The 17,899-nt window shown below is 39.7% G+C and overlaps 1 protein-coding gene across 18 annotated transcripts in view; it reads left to right on the top strand.

The window, feature by feature from the left end:
- The window catches only part of LOC135163523 (uncharacterized protein), a 46,171-nt gene extending 28,290 nt beyond the window's left edge, over window positions 1–17,881 (top strand). For 7 of the 18 annotated variants that reach the window (XM_064123002.1, XM_064123017.1, XM_064123014.1 and 4 more), the window contains exons 3-16: window positions 4,373–4,435; window positions 8,044–8,211; window positions 8,529–8,726; window positions 8,798–9,009; window positions 9,590–9,827; window positions 10,072–10,486; window positions 10,550–10,812; window positions 11,067–11,759; window positions 11,937–12,155; window positions 13,933–14,264; window positions 14,585–15,425; window positions 15,501–15,710; window positions 15,788–15,923; window positions 16,087–17,881. In XM_064123002.1, the coding sequence (XP_063979072.1) occupies window positions 4,373–4,435; window positions 8,044–8,211; window positions 8,529–8,726; window positions 8,798–9,009; window positions 9,590–9,827; window positions 10,072–10,486; window positions 10,550–10,812; window positions 11,067–11,759; window positions 11,937–12,155; window positions 13,933–14,264; window positions 14,585–15,425; window positions 15,501–15,710; window positions 15,788–15,923; window positions 16,087–16,151 (4,053 nt within the window). In that variant the 3' untranslated portion in view covers window positions 16,152–17,881. Of the gene's footprint in view, window positions 1–4,372; window positions 4,436–5,293; window positions 5,601–7,047; window positions 7,292–7,394; window positions 7,503–8,043; window positions 8,212–8,528; window positions 8,727–8,797; window positions 9,010–9,589; window positions 9,828–10,071; window positions 10,487–10,549; window positions 10,813–11,066; window positions 11,760–11,936; window positions 12,156–13,932; window positions 14,265–14,584; window positions 15,426–15,500; window positions 15,711–15,787; window positions 15,924–16,086 lie in introns of those variants that run through there. The other 11 variants (XM_064123020.1, XM_064123004.1, XM_064123007.1 and 8 more) reach the window with 11 other exon arrangements.
- The last annotated feature ends 18 nt before the right edge of the window (window positions 17,882–17,899 follow it).

Below are 17,899 nucleotides of genomic sequence, written 5' to 3'. Positions count from 1 at the left end.
TCGGAAAATATTCTACTGATCCTCCCCAAACTCTCCTAATACAACAAACGCCCCCGTTGTACCATAGAGGATCGATGGCATCGATATAACGAGCCAGTATACCAGTGGCATCGTTGTATGCTACCCCGAGTTGTTGTGGTGCTTTTACCAAATCCACCCATCCATCAGAGACGAGTGTACTATATACCAATAGATATATCCACCGCACAAACAGGGCACACACATTGCCCCATCTAAACGGCGAGAGCGACGGCAAATAGAAATAAATACCCGGGCGCTTGGGACAAGATATACTGAGTCAAAAGGGGATGGCAGAAATTTCACCTCTCTTGTCTCACTTTACCTGATACAACTGCGGATATATTTCACTCCACAATTTATTCAATCTTTTTGCTCGTCAGAGGGAGGGCACACATATCACCCTACCCTTTGTTGATTATTCCCCATATTTTTTTTTTTTGCGAATCAGGTAATTTTATTATAAACAAGACGGGGATATGTTGGGTATAATTAAAAATACCGGCGATAACGATTGTTTTTGGGTCATTTTGATGAACCCAAAAAACAGTGGTAGGAGAAATACTTTGGACACATTTTATAAATGAAAATATTCTCATTAAACGTTCGACCATTTAGGGGAAAATAAATAAAACCGTTTTGCTGTGCAATACCATCTCTCCCCACCACAAAATTCCTCGTTTCAGAAACCCTCTCCCCTTCTAAAATTCAAATCCCCCACACATGATCACACAAATGATTCCAGCGATAAAAAATTCCTTCATGAACAGCCTAAAACTTATCATCCCCGCAAAAACACCCCCAAAACGATTGCACCGGAGTCCATGTCCCCTGGTGTACCCAACTGTCAACCATCGTTATCTCACAATCACTCACAAAGTACCGAAGGTTGACGTGATCTCCAGGGGACGCCTATCAGTGCATGAAGCACCACACATTCATCCTCCCATATTCTTTTTCCCTCAACTCTCCCATCGCCCTGAGTCACACCCACACCCATAAAAAAAAAAAAAACCGACACTGCCATTTTTCACAACGATTGCCGCAACTTGTACCACTTAGAGTCCAGGAAAAGTGGTGGCGATGAGTTCGAGATGAAAGGCACCATCGATAAGGAAAAATTTCAAATTATTCAGAATCGACGAGGTGGATACGAAAAATCTCTCTAAGAAATGGCATTTTACGAATAAAAATGGGGGGTAAAATTCAGCCGGCTTTCTTGATATATTTCTCAAGTCGTGAATCGTCAATTGGTGGGATGAGTGGAGGCATACTGAAGAGCCCTTCTGCGTATAAAATTCTCCCTACTACCTTTATGTGGCTTGGAATGCGGATTATCGACCCTATGCTGTAAAATTTCTCTCCACGCGTGCCATTTACACTATGCGTACTTTTTGTCGGTTGAAATTAATTCACAACTTTTGTGCTGCGTGAGACTGAGATAAAGCGAGTAATAAAATGACTGAGTGAGGTACAGAGGGTGGGGGGAGGGGAGGGGGTGAAGTGAGAGAGAAACAGTATGAGCTACACCCCATGGAGACAGCCGCAGATAGGAAAGACACTGCAGAGACAACCGCACACCGTGTGCGCTAAACTACCCCCTCACATGTACACAACTAATGTTTTGTAGGTTGGAATATGTGCGTGTGGATATTTTGTTGGTGTACTAATTGAGAAGACCTCAGGATACGTCGGGGTTTTCGGGTGAAATCCCGTCTCGGGGGATAATCAAGTTTGTCCAGAATTTTCCCACCATCTCGTCATTCTCTATTGCTCATTCATTCAAGTTGAAGTTGTAAAATGAGCATTAAAGTCTTGATTTATATCCACCGTTGTTTTATTCAATTGCACAGAAGAGTTCACGGGTATACGGAAATTCTCGGGGATGTATGAATCCCGGAAAATTAAACGGCCATTTTACCCTAACGTCTTTATGATTTCGCAGTGCGATGGAGGAATTGTGGAGGAATTTCCGAATTTCGTGAATTCGTGTCATTATTTTTCGGATACAAAAAAACCGCCTGAACATAACAAGAAAATGTCCAGACATTTTAATTTATGTTTTTTTTATTAAGGATTTGGATTTGGACTGAAATATTCTATTTAAATTGAGTTGCCAGTGATTATTTAAATTTTTAATTGGATCACTTCACGACGAATTACATAACAGTGGACTATTTATAGCGAAAAGAAGAGATTCTTCGAATATACTGTAGATTTTTAAAGCGTCATTCGTTTCAATGGAATTTTTATTCGGGTCAAATGAAATTTCACTCTTATGGTACCACCAACTGTTCAAAAGGAAATATTCCAGTGCTGTGGGTATGTCAGCTCGTATAAAAAATTACTCTTCCGATAATAAAAAATAATTTTATATTATTTCCCTGCATGTCTTCATGATTCATCTTTGGAATGGAAGAGACAATTTGGCACGTGAGAGTGGCCATTTCACGGCTGAAAATTTTCCACTAGGAGATGTACTCAATGGGTCGTCGGACACGTGTGTGTCCCGGTGATATTAGCAGCCCTTATACTCGACTCTTTGAGCATAAAAAGGAGCAATAAAACACACGAGACGCATCTGGGTTGTGGGGCATTACAACCCACCGGGCTCACTTCTTTATCTGGAGCTCAGGGAGGGAGAGTGGGTTCCGTCGTCATCCCTCTCTCACTCTCTGCTATCCCTAAGCGATTTCTCAAACGCTCGCTCTTGCTATGTCGTTGCCAGGCTCTTCCTCTGGTCATAAGCCGCAGCTTTCAACCTCTCTTGGCCCTTTTTCATTTTTTTTTTCCCCCTTTCATTTTGTGCTCCACTCCCTCTACCCTCTGCTGATAATACCAGCTTAGTTCCCTCTGTGACTGGGCATTTTATTATAACCTAATGACGAAATGAAAAAGAAGAAAATAATCGGCCGCTGTACGAAGAGAAAAGTTGAGGGAAAATTGGCCAGAAAGTCACGGAAAATTTTATTGTCTGAAACGTCATCAAAGAACGTATTCTAATTTAATTGAAGATCACAAAAATGAGGGAGCAATAATTTTTAACTTACACTGGTGCCTGATAAATATTTTGAAAATTATTTGTCCCACGGGAATTTCCTTCACAAAGTTAAGATAATAGAATTGCAATCCACGGTCCAGGAATTTTTTTTTTTTTCGCAACTCCCCATCAAGGTTTTTTTCCAGGGGCAATCGAGATAAGGAAAATTGAAATTATGAGGATAAGGGCGGAACAGGGGAGGGAGTCAATGAACCTTGATTGCCGTGGTAAAATCAACGGAACAATCTGGCTCGTGAATGGCACGTCATCTTCGCTGTTTCCATCCGCGAGTTTCTCTCATCCCTCGGGGGAGAGGTTCAGCCCTTCCAGACTCGGTAAAACCGCGACATGTAGTTAGTACTGGTGGCTATGTATATATACTTGGAATTGTAATTAATGTATGAGCCTCTGGAGATTGAAGGATTTGGGCTGAGGGCTTTGAGTCGATATCCGACGCCTCGAGAGTTGCCAACAAATTTTAATTTTAATTAAAGTTGAGGGCGATGGGAATGGGGTAATGAGGGAATTCTTTTGGTGAGGGAAGTCCATTTTGAGGGCGTAAAACGATATTTTTCGAACGAACATTCGGTCTAACATTCTCCGCGGACGATGGGTAGTCGAAATTACGGAAAATCTGGATTAAACAATAACTTCAATCGATTATGTAAAGGGAGTGTCTCCCAACCCCGTGAAAATCCTATTAAATTCGAAATATCAATCAGTATTCACTTCAATCAATTGAACTAAAATTCGAGACTGAGAGGGAATTTAATCTCAATCGCGATTTGAAAAATTGATGCGTTGAAAATTGCTATTAATCCCCAAATTAAATTGACTTCACTTTTAACCGGTCATTAGTCATCCTGGTACCTGGTTATTCACTCCATCCTGTTTGATGATATCTGAAGTGATAATTTGAATATCACACGATGACAGCAATAACGATGATATCTCGCGGCAAAGTGGTCCCTCTTGCCTCGAGTTTAATCGCATATATCATGATTGACCCAGCGACAGCGCGAATTGCACTCAGAGGCCGTGGCGCGACCCAGGGATTAACCTCCCTTTTAATTAATTAACGGGGATACATGGACACTGGTGCCGCCACGCGATACAACCGGCCTATCTGACTATTTGTGGTGCCGTGAGCAGAACGGCCATTCTGGATTACCCCCATATTGTACGGAATCTATTCCGTTTGAACCCCACATTCTCTCTACCCGAAGTATTGGGGATTTGGTTAATGAATTAATGGGAGGAATTCAAAGCATGGAAAAATTTATTATAATTAATTGGCATTTCTTTGTGTTCCAGCTTACCGAGCTCGAGCAGAGGGTGCTCGATGCCGAGGGACGAGCTGATGAGGCTGAAGATAAGGTAAATATGATTGTTTATCAGATAATTTGCGACAGGCGTTGGCAGTTGAGAATGCCTTCGGAATTTACCGTCCGGGGAATGTCGGTATCGATGTTTGCAGGGCGGTTATCATTCTGGGGTTAGTGGTTTCACCCTCTTTTTTATTGATTGAGTCATCCAAGGGGGTGACTTATATGAATGACTGAACATTTCAACTGTAGGCGGGTCTTCAGGGTTAAGACTTACAGGGCTGAAGAATTACTGTCGGTAAAAACCTGGTCGGTAACTGGGTCCTGTCGGAAATTTGACTTCTACGGTTTTACGACCCTCACCCGCCGGGGGTGGTTCTTGCGCTTTTACCAACTATCGTTAATAATTTTGAGTCAAACCAACTCACTGATATTTTATGTTGACTTAATATTATTTTGCATAATCATCATGAGCCTTCTATGATTAATTAAAGATTATTTTGTATTTTTTCTTTTTTATTTTTTGATTGGTAAATGATTTAGCGAAATTTGAGATTTTGAGGGTGGCTCGGGGTTCTGACATGTAACATTCAGTGTGAAAAACACTTTCCTTAAATTCAAAGGGTAGCCCCATCAAATTAAGGGATGCGTTTCTTATTTCACGATTGAACCCCTGAATTTCCTGGAATGAAGATTCGATTAGATCATATTTTCCTTCATTTCCGATTCGCCCTTCTCCTTTTCCTTCTCGTCCTCACGATCTCATCCGTCAACTCCATTCGCCAATTTCCAAGGTCAGTAAAAAAATACCGGCGACCCTTAAAAACCGAGGGGATGTTTGATTTCGCGGTGCTCGTTGTTCTGTTTGAATGCGCATGTTAGACTGCGCGTCGTGCATTGATTTTTGCCAACGTACACATATAAGCGTGCCAAGATGGCAGATCGGCAACCCCCGGTATCACTATTTTTGTATCAAATGCTCATCACGTGACTTTTTCTATAAAAAAAAAAAACGGAAAAATACGGTTATCCTCGAGGATTCTCCGTGGAATGGATATCATCGGCCGGGGAAATTGAGTTAACACGACTGTGATATTTCATCGAATGAAGTTTTATCAATTCTCGTCATCGTATCTCTGTTATCTGAGTTTATCCTAAGGAATACATCGTCGAACTGCTGCTCAATTATGCACCCCATCAGGTGACACTGATGAAAGGTAATTGTCACAGATATTCTTATCAATAAGTCATTTGTTCTCGTTGATATCGCAATTATCGTGTTCGCAGAAATGAACAATTGTATCGGAGTACTTTTGTCAATACGATTCAGTCACGTATCAAATATTTGTGAACTCGAAGTGTCATCAATCGTAACATTTTTCCTCATCCTTCAAAGTATTGCTCCCATATGCCTTTATTTTATTATCGTATATCAGTGTAAACGTGTGATTAGGAACAACGTAGTCATTCTGAGTATTTAATGGAACACATCCTTTGTGCGGAACAAATGTTAATGCCGTGGATTTTGCTGAGTCCTCTGCTGGCGCCATTATTTTCCCGGTTTTAGAATGCCCTGAGGGTGTCATATTGTCATGGTGGCGGTGAGGATGTACTTTATTTGTCTATCATCAGTTATGTTACTGCTGGCTTTCTATATGTCTTGAATTGGACATGTGCCAAAAATCGTGAGTCATCTATGGAGTGACTCTCACTCCTGTTACTTCGTTCATGCTCCCTTCATGAATATTTTGAGAAGTAGAAAAATAATGAATAACGTATACATGTGTCAATCATTCTATTCGAAGAGAGAAAAATCTTTGTTATCGTTTGAGAATTTAAGGAGTCAAAAATTCTAAACCAGAAAACAAATAATATTAACTAACAAAATGAACTCTCTGCATTAGATTTAAAATTCCATTGGCTTTCCATGATGCTCATCAAAGCCTCTCGTTTTCCTCTTAATTTTTTCCCTTTAATGAATTCACCCAGAGAAATGCGAAAAAAAATCGTGGAATTTTTACCCAGAATCGAAGAAAAAACCCTTACAATACCTCAACGAACGCAGTACTTTTTTTAATTAAATTTCTCCCCGTTTTTCACACGGTGAATGTCAATCCACCAGAAAACTTGTGAATTTGCCAGAAAATTAAATGCAGAGGTTTCTCCCTTTGACTGTCCTTTGAATATCAACTCTAGTTCTCTCGTCTCGTCATTCCTCTTTGTTAGAATTTCAGCGGTATACATTTTAAACTCCTTTTGAAAAGGCTCAGCACCTCCGCAAATTCTCGCCCAGAATTTGTAACAAAATACATTATAAATACAACTGACAAACTATTCACATTTCCATTAAAAAAAAAAACGAATTATTGTGTCCTTTTAAAACGAATTCTGGCCCCGAAGAGCTGCAGAATTCAATAAAGCTAGAGTGAATTTCAATTCATTCCAAACGTAGAAAATTCGCCAGAGAATTAAACGCTGACAGCTCTCTCCCCTCGACATCAGAATGCCCAGTATTACGATGTGTGTAAGGGTCGTGCACTCCACCACTTTCTCTCCTCTTCTCCTCTCCCCCCCTCTTGCACCCTGTAGAACACCACGATGCGTTGCGTTGGCCACGAGCCAACATGACTCACCGAGTCTGAGAAACCCCCACAGCTTTCAGTTCGATCTCGAATCTCGATGTAAGCGCGACAAACCCACCAATCTCTCTCTATCCCCCCCTGCCTTTTTCCTCCTAATCACTTAATTGCCTCTTCTCGTCCACTCCCAGTGACTAGAGTCAAGTGTTAAGAGACAACTCAAGTATCAAACACTCAAATTTTTTGAAAATAACACATGAGTCAACATTGATCGGGAGTTATTGGAGCAAGTGATAAGGGATAAGTCATCATGGCCACCATCTTTTGTGGTAAGACTGTTATTCCAAATGAGAGGTTTACTCTTAATGATAATTGAAAGACGGGAACATCTGCTTCCGGTGTGGAATGCTGATATTATTGTATTTGATACAGTAGGAGGGGTTTTGGAGCAGTGAGGTGAGGGTGTTGAAGGCGGTAGCCAAGATTAGCACGTTCAATTCTATCCCTCTGTTTGATATTGATTCTTTGGATGAGACGACGGTGAGGAGAACCCCCCTGGTGTCCGCAATTGTACTTGCATGCATTACAAGTCCATATGAGCAATATCGATTTTTGACAGCTGCCTCCGTGCGACCACTGAACTCGAAGGGGTACCTCACGAGGGGTGTTACCCATGTTTCAATGGGATAGTTTCTATTGGGATGGCTTTTCACCACTATTCTCGGCAGGTTTATCCGGGAATGTTTTTAGTTTGTCGTGGGATTGACATTTTTTTTCTTCACTTGTGCGTAAAGTGATATTTGAAAAATTCAACTCCACATGCTGTGATGAAACATAGGACTGAAAAAATCAGCACGTGCTTTTGGTGAACGCCACACCTCCCACGAATCAAAAAATAGTTCTACATCACGTGCAGTAAACTCACTTAATAGTTTTAGAAGATTTTTTTTTTCGTGAGAAGCGAAAACATTTTTAACTTGGGGTGAACGCAGGGGGATGCACTTAATGGAATCACTTGGTTACTTTTGATTTTCGTGATGGATTTGGTGATTGACTTCTTGGGTTGATTGTTGATGTTCAGGTACGGATGATGGAGGAACGGCTGGTGAAGGGTGAATACAGCCTGAGCACATCTGGAGTAGGTTCCCCGGCACACTCGTTGGCGTCCACCTCCGGTACCCAGAATGATAAGATCGAGGATGTACATTGTGCTTGTATATCGAAATTAGAGACGCAAGTTGAAGAACAGGTGAGTTGATAAGACGACATTGACGAGATTCACGTCCATAAAATATTAAAATTGAACTTCTGATTTATTCACAAATTATTTTGAAAATATCTACGAAAATATCGTTAGGCTTGGTAACAGGGAAAATGAATAAAGACATATCAAAAGACGTTCTTCACACAGCTATTCACAGCTACTCACAAATGTCCTGACATTTAAATACCTGATTATTCAACCTTATTGCAACGACGCTCCTATTTTTAAACGAATCTCAGAGACATATTGAATCATTGAATTCAAAGGACCGATTGAAATATCCATCGCAATGACCTTTCCAGAGACAATTACGACTTCACGACGCGAGACAGGTCGAGGCAAAAGCCGCTCGAATAAAGGAGTGGGTAACAAATAAACTACGAGAACTTGAACAACAAAATCAACATTTACGAGAGCAAAATAACAAGTGCAATCAGCAGCTAGAGCTTCTGCGTAATCACATCACCAATATTGGTCTCCGGCCTCTGGTACGGCCATTGGTAATTCTCTTAACCTACTTCCAGTACAAAATCTGTGATAAAAAAAATGACAAAATTTCTCCATTACTCAGATACCAACGACAAGAGCATCCCTCTCATTGGAGGTTGACCCAACTCTGCGGAGACGGTCGGAGAGTCTCGAGGGAACCCCCCAGGCAGCACCAGAAAACGTTAACCAAACTGCTGTGATTGATTTACCACCAATAGGATCGAGGCACAGAAGGCACCTATCAGCTTGTGGTACCATTCAGCAAGGTATCACCACGGCAAACATGGACTCAAGGTAATTATCAGAATTTTTTTCTTCATCCAAAGTTTGTAGACGCCTCCTATTTTTTTCACAACATTAAAATCATAAATTCATTTATTCGGCTCTCCTTGGGAGGCCTCGCGACGTGATAGCGGCACCCGATTTTAAGACTGTGGCACCCTGTTACGTCCTGGGACTTCCTGTGGGGATAAAGCTCTTTCCCATCATTTCATTTTCGTGAAAACAATTCATTTGAATTATTCACAATTCATAGAAACATCCAATGCGAGTACTTAAACATCAGAATAGATCCTGCATGACAAAATCGAGTCCTGTTGAGGATACCCAAGTACTTGAATTTTTTTTTCTCCAGTAAAATACTTTTCCAGTATTGTAGTGGAACACCAGTGCTTTTATTTTTTCAGGGACATAAAATATCGTATACAACACGGCAGTAAAAGTATTTTCTGCCGGATGGGAATAGCACCAGAAAATATTTTTACTCTCTTGTGGCATGATGAAGTATAATGATATTTCGAATTTTACCAGAAATGCTTTTTATGCGTAAATAAATATTTTCTATTATTTATTCATTAATAAAACAAATTTCTAGTTTATTATCGGAGGAGCTGGCAGCGGCTGTAGAGAACCTCGTAATGCTACCGAGTATTCCGGGGGTGTCGGAGGCTAATCGTGACAGTGGGAGTTCGGAGACACTTCACGACTATGCGGAGATTTACACACCAAGTAGAGAGGGTATGAACTGGGCCGGACAGCCATCATCATCAGCTCCGAGGCCACCTACACCTCCTCTGCACAGATTTCCAAGTTGGGAGGCAAAAATTTATCAGGTAAAATCATAATTATCTCTGCAATGGAGCGCTAAAGAGAGACAGCTTGCGATAATTATATTATTAATGTTTAATATTCGGTGAATATAGAAATATCTCGATTATGAGTCCATATACGAAGAAATTATAAAGACACTTTGGTATGAAACTGGCTCAGAGGTCTGCGCCCGACAAAGTCGTTTCTTCTCTCGATGATTCATTCCCCCATATGTTCTATTAATTAAAATAATTTAATTTCAATTAGGTGGCTGATGGTGGCTTAGGTATTGGCCCCCCGACGAACGACGATGCCTCAGTGGCCCCCTCATCAACCACCAACACAAATTCCTCAAAACACTCCCACGCAACTGGTCACAATCTAACCGCACACAATTCCCAAGGATACTGTGATATATCTGTGCCAGTCTACGCCACTGTGAAGGGCCGTGCAAGCCAGATAAGATCGATGCCCTTCGGTGACAGCTCAGACGACAGTTCAGACGGTGAGGATCACCCTAATCAAACTGAAACCAACACAAGGATAACAAACAGCTCCTCGGACAATACCGACTCATCACTTGGGAGTGGTAGCAGTCCCTCTAAAAGTATTAAAACCACCAGCAGTTTGAGCCCTGCGAAAAGAAGCTCTAGTGGCTCTCCAAGTAAAAGTGTTAAACGTGGTGAGTCCGAAACAATTAATAAAAATCCTCAAAACAAAATAACTCATTACGTGGATTATCCAGATACTTCTCTGGAATCCGGCTTGTCTGAAGACTATGCTATACCCCCGGACGCTTTGAGCTCTACCTCCCTAGAGTCCAGTATGCCAAGTTTATTGATGCGAGTGTCTGGCGAGAGCCCGAAGAGACTAGAGTCGTTGGAGAAAGCTGGCCACTTGGCTAAACTTGGTGGTAAACTCAAAACTTGGAGAAAGAGATGGTTTGTTTTGAAGAACGGTGTGTTGGTCTACTGGAAGAGTCAGAATGATGTGAATAGAAAGCCCCAGGTAGGTGGATAGATAACAACAATTTATTATTTCCCTCGGGTGCAAAAGATCGCTGAGGGGAAATCCAGACTGAAATATACCCCTTATATTTTACTTTTGCGATATTTCTTTTACTCCCGTAAGAGAGTGACTGACTTCGCAAGTGGAACCGTAAAAATTTCACACCATAAATGATTTTATTTTGTGCATTTAATGCGAATTTTATGGAAGTACTGATAGAAGAAATTTGTGAAGAGCTTTCTTTTCATTTCTAGGGACAGATTCTCCTCGACGAAGTTTGCCGGATAAATAGGGCTGAGGGTGCGGCAACCTTTGAAATAGCAACTGGAAAAAAAACGTATTATCTGACAGCTGATTGCATTGCAACAATGGAGGACTGGATAAGAGTTCTTCAAAATGTCCAGAGACGAAATGCAACGAAGTTATTATTGAGTAGAGAGGATAACAAGCCAACGATCCAAGGCTGGCTGACGAAGGTCAAGAATGGCCATGCCAAGAAGTGCTGGTGTGTTCTTATTGGCAAGATGTTTCTGTACTTCAAGTGTCCCAGCGATACGAATCCCATTGGCCAGATAAATATGAGAGACGCTCGCGTGGAGGAGGTGGAACATGTTTCTGATAGTGACAGTGAGGAGAGAGATGCAGAGTGCCCTCATGAGAGGACTATTGGCATATTCCCGACCCATCAGGGACCTACGTATCTTCTGATGCCTCATAAACAGGAAAAGGACAATTGGCTTTATCATTTAACTGTTGTCTCTGGAGGTGGGCCTAACGCTGGTACACAGTACGAGCAGCTGGTGCAGAGGCTCATGGAGACCGATGGCGATCCCAGTTGCGTTCTGTGGAGGCATCCACTTCTGCTGCATACTAAAGAGAATATTACTAGTCCACTTACCAGTCTTACTTCCGAGGCACTTCAGTCGGAAGCTATTAAATTATTCAAGGTGAGTTATGGGACTGATATTCATGGGAAACTTAATATGGACAAGGGAATGTGCAGTTATGGATTGTCCAGAAATAATGGGAATTTTCAATGTTCTTGATTTTTTTTTATTTGCGATGGAAAGGAGAAATTATTGCGAATTTCGAGAATTATCGTTGATCAAAGCAATTCGTTTCAGGCGTGCCAGTTATTTATGTCTGTTGCGGTTGAACAAGCTGGCATTGATTACCACGTCGTATTGGCCCAAAATGCCCTACAGCAGTGTCTCGATCAACCCGAATTGCAATCTGAGTTCATTTGTGCACTTGTCAAACAGACAAGTCGTCATACCACGCAACGTTTGGGCGTACAGGTAAAAAAGGCCGCCAGAATTGTCTCGCTGGGTACTGCGCGTGTTGTAAGTCTTGCTTATTGTTTAACAAATCTCATTTCATGTACCATTTTTTATTTAACACATGAAATTTTATTATCGTCCATTCATCATTTACGTATCGTCAATTAAAAAAAAAGAAATATTTATTGAAAAAATGGTACATGAAACATATTTGGTCAAGTATTCCGCCATGAGAATTTCAGTTAATTAAAAAATCTTAACTAACATTTCAATTTTCAATTTACCGTTTCAACATTAACAGGAAGAATATCTATTACAATTAGTTACTTTATGCTTTATGTTTCGGTGTCAGACCATTCAATTTTATCTCGTATTATTGTAATGGGTGACGAATACTTGGCTGAGTGAACAAGAAAATTTTTAAGTTTTCACAATCATCCACATTTTTTTAATTATAATTTGCTGCTTTGAATGCGCTAATTTGTGCGCCTCATATTGCATGTCACGTTTGCGTGTTTCTGTCACAATGTCACTGCTCGATTTATCCGAGTTTTTATTTATTTAATCACAATACATCTAATGATCATAATGCGACAATATCATTGACCCTGACGTCCCCACTGTAAGATGAACGTAATTTGGAAATAAATCATCAATCCTCTATTAATCATTCTTCAGCTTCCGTAATCGAGGATCAATATATTTTTAACCAATTGTTACTGAATTCCACTGATGACCAAAATTCGTTCCATCTCACACACAACACTTGCAGAATGGTATGTTGGTGTACATGAAGAAAAATATCCAAAGACACACAGAACAAACTGTTTTTGTTAAAATCAACTTTCTGCCTCTGATTAGTTCATATTTTGCAATATTTAGATTTTTCAATTTTTTTTCATCTCAATTTATCTATTTTCCTTTCTTGATTTGTCGTATGCCGCTTAGAATTTAATATGATATAATAAATGTCAAGAGGGAAAATATAAAAATTGAAAATATGGGGGAGAAAGAATTAAATTGACGAAAAGATTCATATGAGAGTCGAGTGAACCTCCTGCTGCTTCAATTATGGATGGACTCTAACTGCGCAAGTGAAGATTTTCTTCGTTGATATATCCCACCTGACGCTTTTACCATCTACAATTCATATCTTCACAATGGGCTCCAGGCATATATTTTCATGCATTATTATATCCATTGTGTTATTAATTTCTTGTAATTAACAAGACGCGATTTATGTTTTATTTTTTACAATCTCGATTGTACCCCCCGCAATTCACATACTAACTTGAGATTCGTCCGAGCAGAGTGTTGGGTTTCAACTCAAGGTATTTCATGATTTTATTGTTTAGAAATCATAGTTTTCGGGGCAACATTATCTCGCCAATTTATGCTATGAATTTTTTTTTAATGTGAATTTTCGGTTACAAGGAATTAAAGTCTCTAATTTCACTAGTCGCAGATAATTACCACCTTAGAAATCGAATTTTAGCGGAGACATCATGTAGAAAATTGTGCTTTGACGAGTTTTTCTCGAAGAAATTAAAAAGTACGATTTTTCAGGCCAAACCTTGCTTTAACGCAGAGTAAATTTTTCTTGTAGCTCAAGTATCAATTTACCGTCATTCCACAATTGAATTACTAGATTCGCTAAAGAGCGATTTCCGTAATAACATTGGAGCTGATTAGTCGAACATGAATAATGTAGCCAGAGCTTTTATAAGCATAAAAATGAATATTCTCACATGAAAAGAATTTCCCCATGGGAATCCCTAGATAGCTTAGCTACGCGATAAACAAGAGTAAAAAAGTTGAAATAGGCTGTGAATATTCAAAGTGCACGGACTCAGTAGTACGCCAGCATACCATATTGCAGCAACTCCTCCTCTGTGCGACCCAATCGCTCTTCACCTGCGATACGCAAAGCCCCACGTCAAATGGCGGTGGTGAAAATGCGGATGCACAGTCAACAGCATCAACCTCTCACAGTCCTACGCTCACGCAGGGCCACTCGACATCGACCATCCTCGATTGCAAGACGAATCCTGCTCAGTATGTGCTGGTGCAGGGCTGGCAGCTACTGGCACTGGCTGTTTCATTATTCCTACCGAGAAATAATCGGTTACTTTGGTACCTGAAGCTCCACCTCCAGAGAAATGCAGATTCTAAGTAAGATTTTTTTTTCTCAGTATTTTTAACCCTTCAAGGGTGCCCACTAAATTGAATATGTCTCACATAATATGTATGTTGAATATTAATTAACGTATAAATTAAAATTTCTAAAATTACCTATCGATCCATTAGCACTAAATCATGGAATTTTAATACTTGGCCTGAAGTTTTCATGAAATTCCCCTGGCATTTCTTGTAGTCTCTCAGCTCTCATCGCCCCCATACCCCTCTTTACTGTATGTCTCCCCCCTGTCCCGCCCACAAATCTGTGGAAACTATTTTACCCAGAGACTTGACTATGACACTATTCCCCTCAGAACGGAATGTGGAAAGTATGCAGCATATTGCGAGCGTGCCCTCGAGCGAACCCTGCAAAATGGCGGTAGAGAAGTAAAGCCATCCAGAATGGAGGTCTTATCAATTCTCCTGAAGAATCCATACCATCATTCCCTTCCCCACGCCATACCCGTACATTTTCTCAATGGAACATACCAAGTCGTCAGCTTCGACGGCAGTACAACAATCGAGGAGTTCCTTCACACATTGAACCAAGAGATCGGATGCCGTGATGTCCACCAGTCTGGTTTCACATTATTCAGCGACGATCCGATTGAGAGGGATCTGGAGCACTTCATAGATCTTCAGGCGAAGCTCTGCGATATAATTTCCAAGTGGGAGACAGCACTGAGAGAGAAGGGATCTGGTAAATTTGAAAATACGAGGGTGATACAGCTGACGTACAAGTCCAGGTGCTACTGGAGGGCTGCGGCCAAAATGGAAACTGATCGAGAGAGACTTCTGCTATGTTATCAAGTGAATCAGCAAGTGGTGCAGGGCAAATTTCCTCTTAATCGTGAGCTGGCCTTCGAGCTTGCCTCACTGATGGCACAGATTGATTTTGGAGAATACAATAATGACAAGGCACGTGGCAGTGGACAGGGTAGCAATCCTAATCATCTGGTTCTTCAAGCACTCGATAAATTTTATCCAGTGAGATATCGATCTAATATAACACCCGAGCAGCTCAGGGAACTGCAAGAAAAATTGCAGGACAAGTGGGTGGGACTCAGGGGGAGGAGTGTTCTTGATTGCGTGAGGATTTATCTCACTTGTACGAGGAAGTGGCCATTTTTCGGCGCTACTTTGTATCAAGCTAAAGTGAGTATCAGTATCGACTCAATATTTTGGATATTTTTGGTTTCATCTCGGCAATAATGTTTTTTATTTCCCCAGCTGAAACAGACTGAATCAATAAATCTCTGGATCGCTGTGTCAGAGGATAGTGTGACTCTTCTCGAGCTGCAGACAATGGCCGTGATGTATCGATACAATTATGCCAATATCGTTACCTTTGGAGGATGCTTGGATGACTTTATGCTAGTTGCTTGCCCCGATGAGGGTGCTGCTGAACAAAAATTATTATTCGCATTGAGCAAACCGAAAGTAAGAATGGTTTTATCCTTCACCATGTAGATCGTTTATCAACAAAGACGACAGATTAATGCAATTTTTTTCGTCAGATACTGGAGATAACGCTTTTGATAGCCGATTACATGAATGCCTTGGGTCACGCCTTACCCGGAACCCCTCAAATGAATACTCTAACGCGCAATGGATCCCACAGATCTGTTAAATCTACCATGAGACCTACTACTGGTAATTTTTATTCCAAGAATATATTTTCACTTGAAGAGTTCGTCAATAATCTCAATTGAGGAGTTGTTCATTTTAATGCCCTTGATGAGTCGCAATGAGATGTGTTTCGTCTATTTATGTGAATAAATTGTCCAAAATAATTGACTGAAAAATACTATTTAAGGTTCTAGCTGTCTTCCAACGCAACCTGATATTCTAAAATCAACACCAGACCATCAGAGGCCATGAACCTTGTTTACTCGTGTTAATTCTCTGAAAAACACGATATAATCTACACACCAACATGGCACTAACTCAGTGATACGAATAAAGGTACTAAGAATTCCACCGCGATGGGAAACACTGCCTAATAGATTAGTAGTAGACCTCTGGAGAGCAACAAATAATAGTAGCAATGAGTAGATAATAACAAAGAACAGCCTCATCGCTATCGTGTGTAAATATTTCATTAACGTAAAAGAATCATAATCCATCGTGCAGTATTTAAAAAGAAGATAACGCGGATATTTAGATTGTAATCCTCGAATGTAAATAATTAATTGTCGTATTATTGGATGTGAGAATAGTTTGAGGGGAGGATGCAGGACATTCGTACTCTTGTAAACGAGTATGTGGTATAGTGGTTCTCTTGCCAAGTATCAATGCAATAAAATTCGATTTCATTACTAGTGAGAAAAAATTATCGGAGGGATAAAGATCATTTCTTTCGATTTTCATGCTCCCTAGTTATATTTTCATTTCTATTCTATTGGACCCATGAAAACCGAAACCATTGATTTTATGAAATTTCTGCTCTGAATTTTTTGAACCCAGGGAGAATTAAATTCCAAAGGATTCGTTTTCGTTATGCTATTCAATGATATTTAATCACAAAAATACGTTCGATGTTATGTAATAAAAATTCAATGAACAAGCAAAGTATATACAAAAAGTGCTCGACATACTTCGCGAAAATTTATGAAGATAATACAGCGAAAATAAAAATCATCGTGCCACCAATGCAAAATGACGAAGTTACGTTTTCACTGAGGAAAAAAAATAGTCAATAGCTCTTTAGTGGAATGACGAAAATTAACAATTCGTAGCCATAAAATGATATTGTAGTTTTATACTTTAATATTAATTCATCCAGGGGTAATGTAATATACATAATGAATGATTTTTAATTGTTAATTGTAATTTTAATTTTATAATTTTAAATATTTTTAACAAACTCGATGATATTGTAACAAAACAAAAAACTAGTCTCTACTTGTCGCGTATTTGCAACTATTGTTTCATCTTTTTTAAATTGAGTAATTTTGTTGAATGAGATAATAGAGTAATTTGTGTGTGGTGATTTTCCCGTGCTCGAAGAATGATGAAATATAAATAATTGTGCTTTCTCAATCAGTGAGATCCTATACAACTGGTGGATGTCTTCCTTTTTAATTATATATATGAATGAATAATATAAATCATAGTACTGAACAAAGCTGTTATAGGATCGATGAATAATAACTCAATTCCAGAATGTAATAATTCACAAAAACAAATCATCACATTATTGGGAACAGTACAAACCATTAACATGAAATGACGGTTGATCACAGACTTTTATACACGACTACATAATTTTTCTATTTCATCTGATGTCATGAAGAAATTTCACAACGGTAGCTAATTACACGCGGAAAAAATCATGAATTGTATTTATAAAAATTTGTTAGTTTTACGGTAACGATTGTTTCTAGAGAAGAAGTAGAAGAGGTTGCGATAAAAAACTGTCGAACTCAAAAAAAGTTATATCTAAATGACTATTTGTACATCTTCATTTATTAATTTATTATTTATTACACGGAGACAACAGGAGAGAGAGAGAGGAATCATAAACGCACGATTTATGAAGGTACGATTTATCAAGTATTGTACTATTGTACAAATCCGTAAAAAGAAAATAAAGTATGTTCCATTCTGAAGCAATTTTTCTTTCTTGC

The sequence above is a fragment of the Diachasmimorpha longicaudata genome, chromosome 6, assembly GCF_034640455.1.
Source record: "Diachasmimorpha longicaudata isolate KC_UGA_2023 chromosome 6, iyDiaLong2, whole genome shotgun sequence".
Classification (NCBI taxonomy): domain Eukaryota; kingdom Metazoa; phylum Arthropoda; class Insecta; order Hymenoptera; family Braconidae; genus Diachasmimorpha; species Diachasmimorpha longicaudata.
The sequence above is the reverse complement of the archived record's forward strand: the minus strand, read 5'-3'. Positions and strand labels throughout refer to the sequence as shown.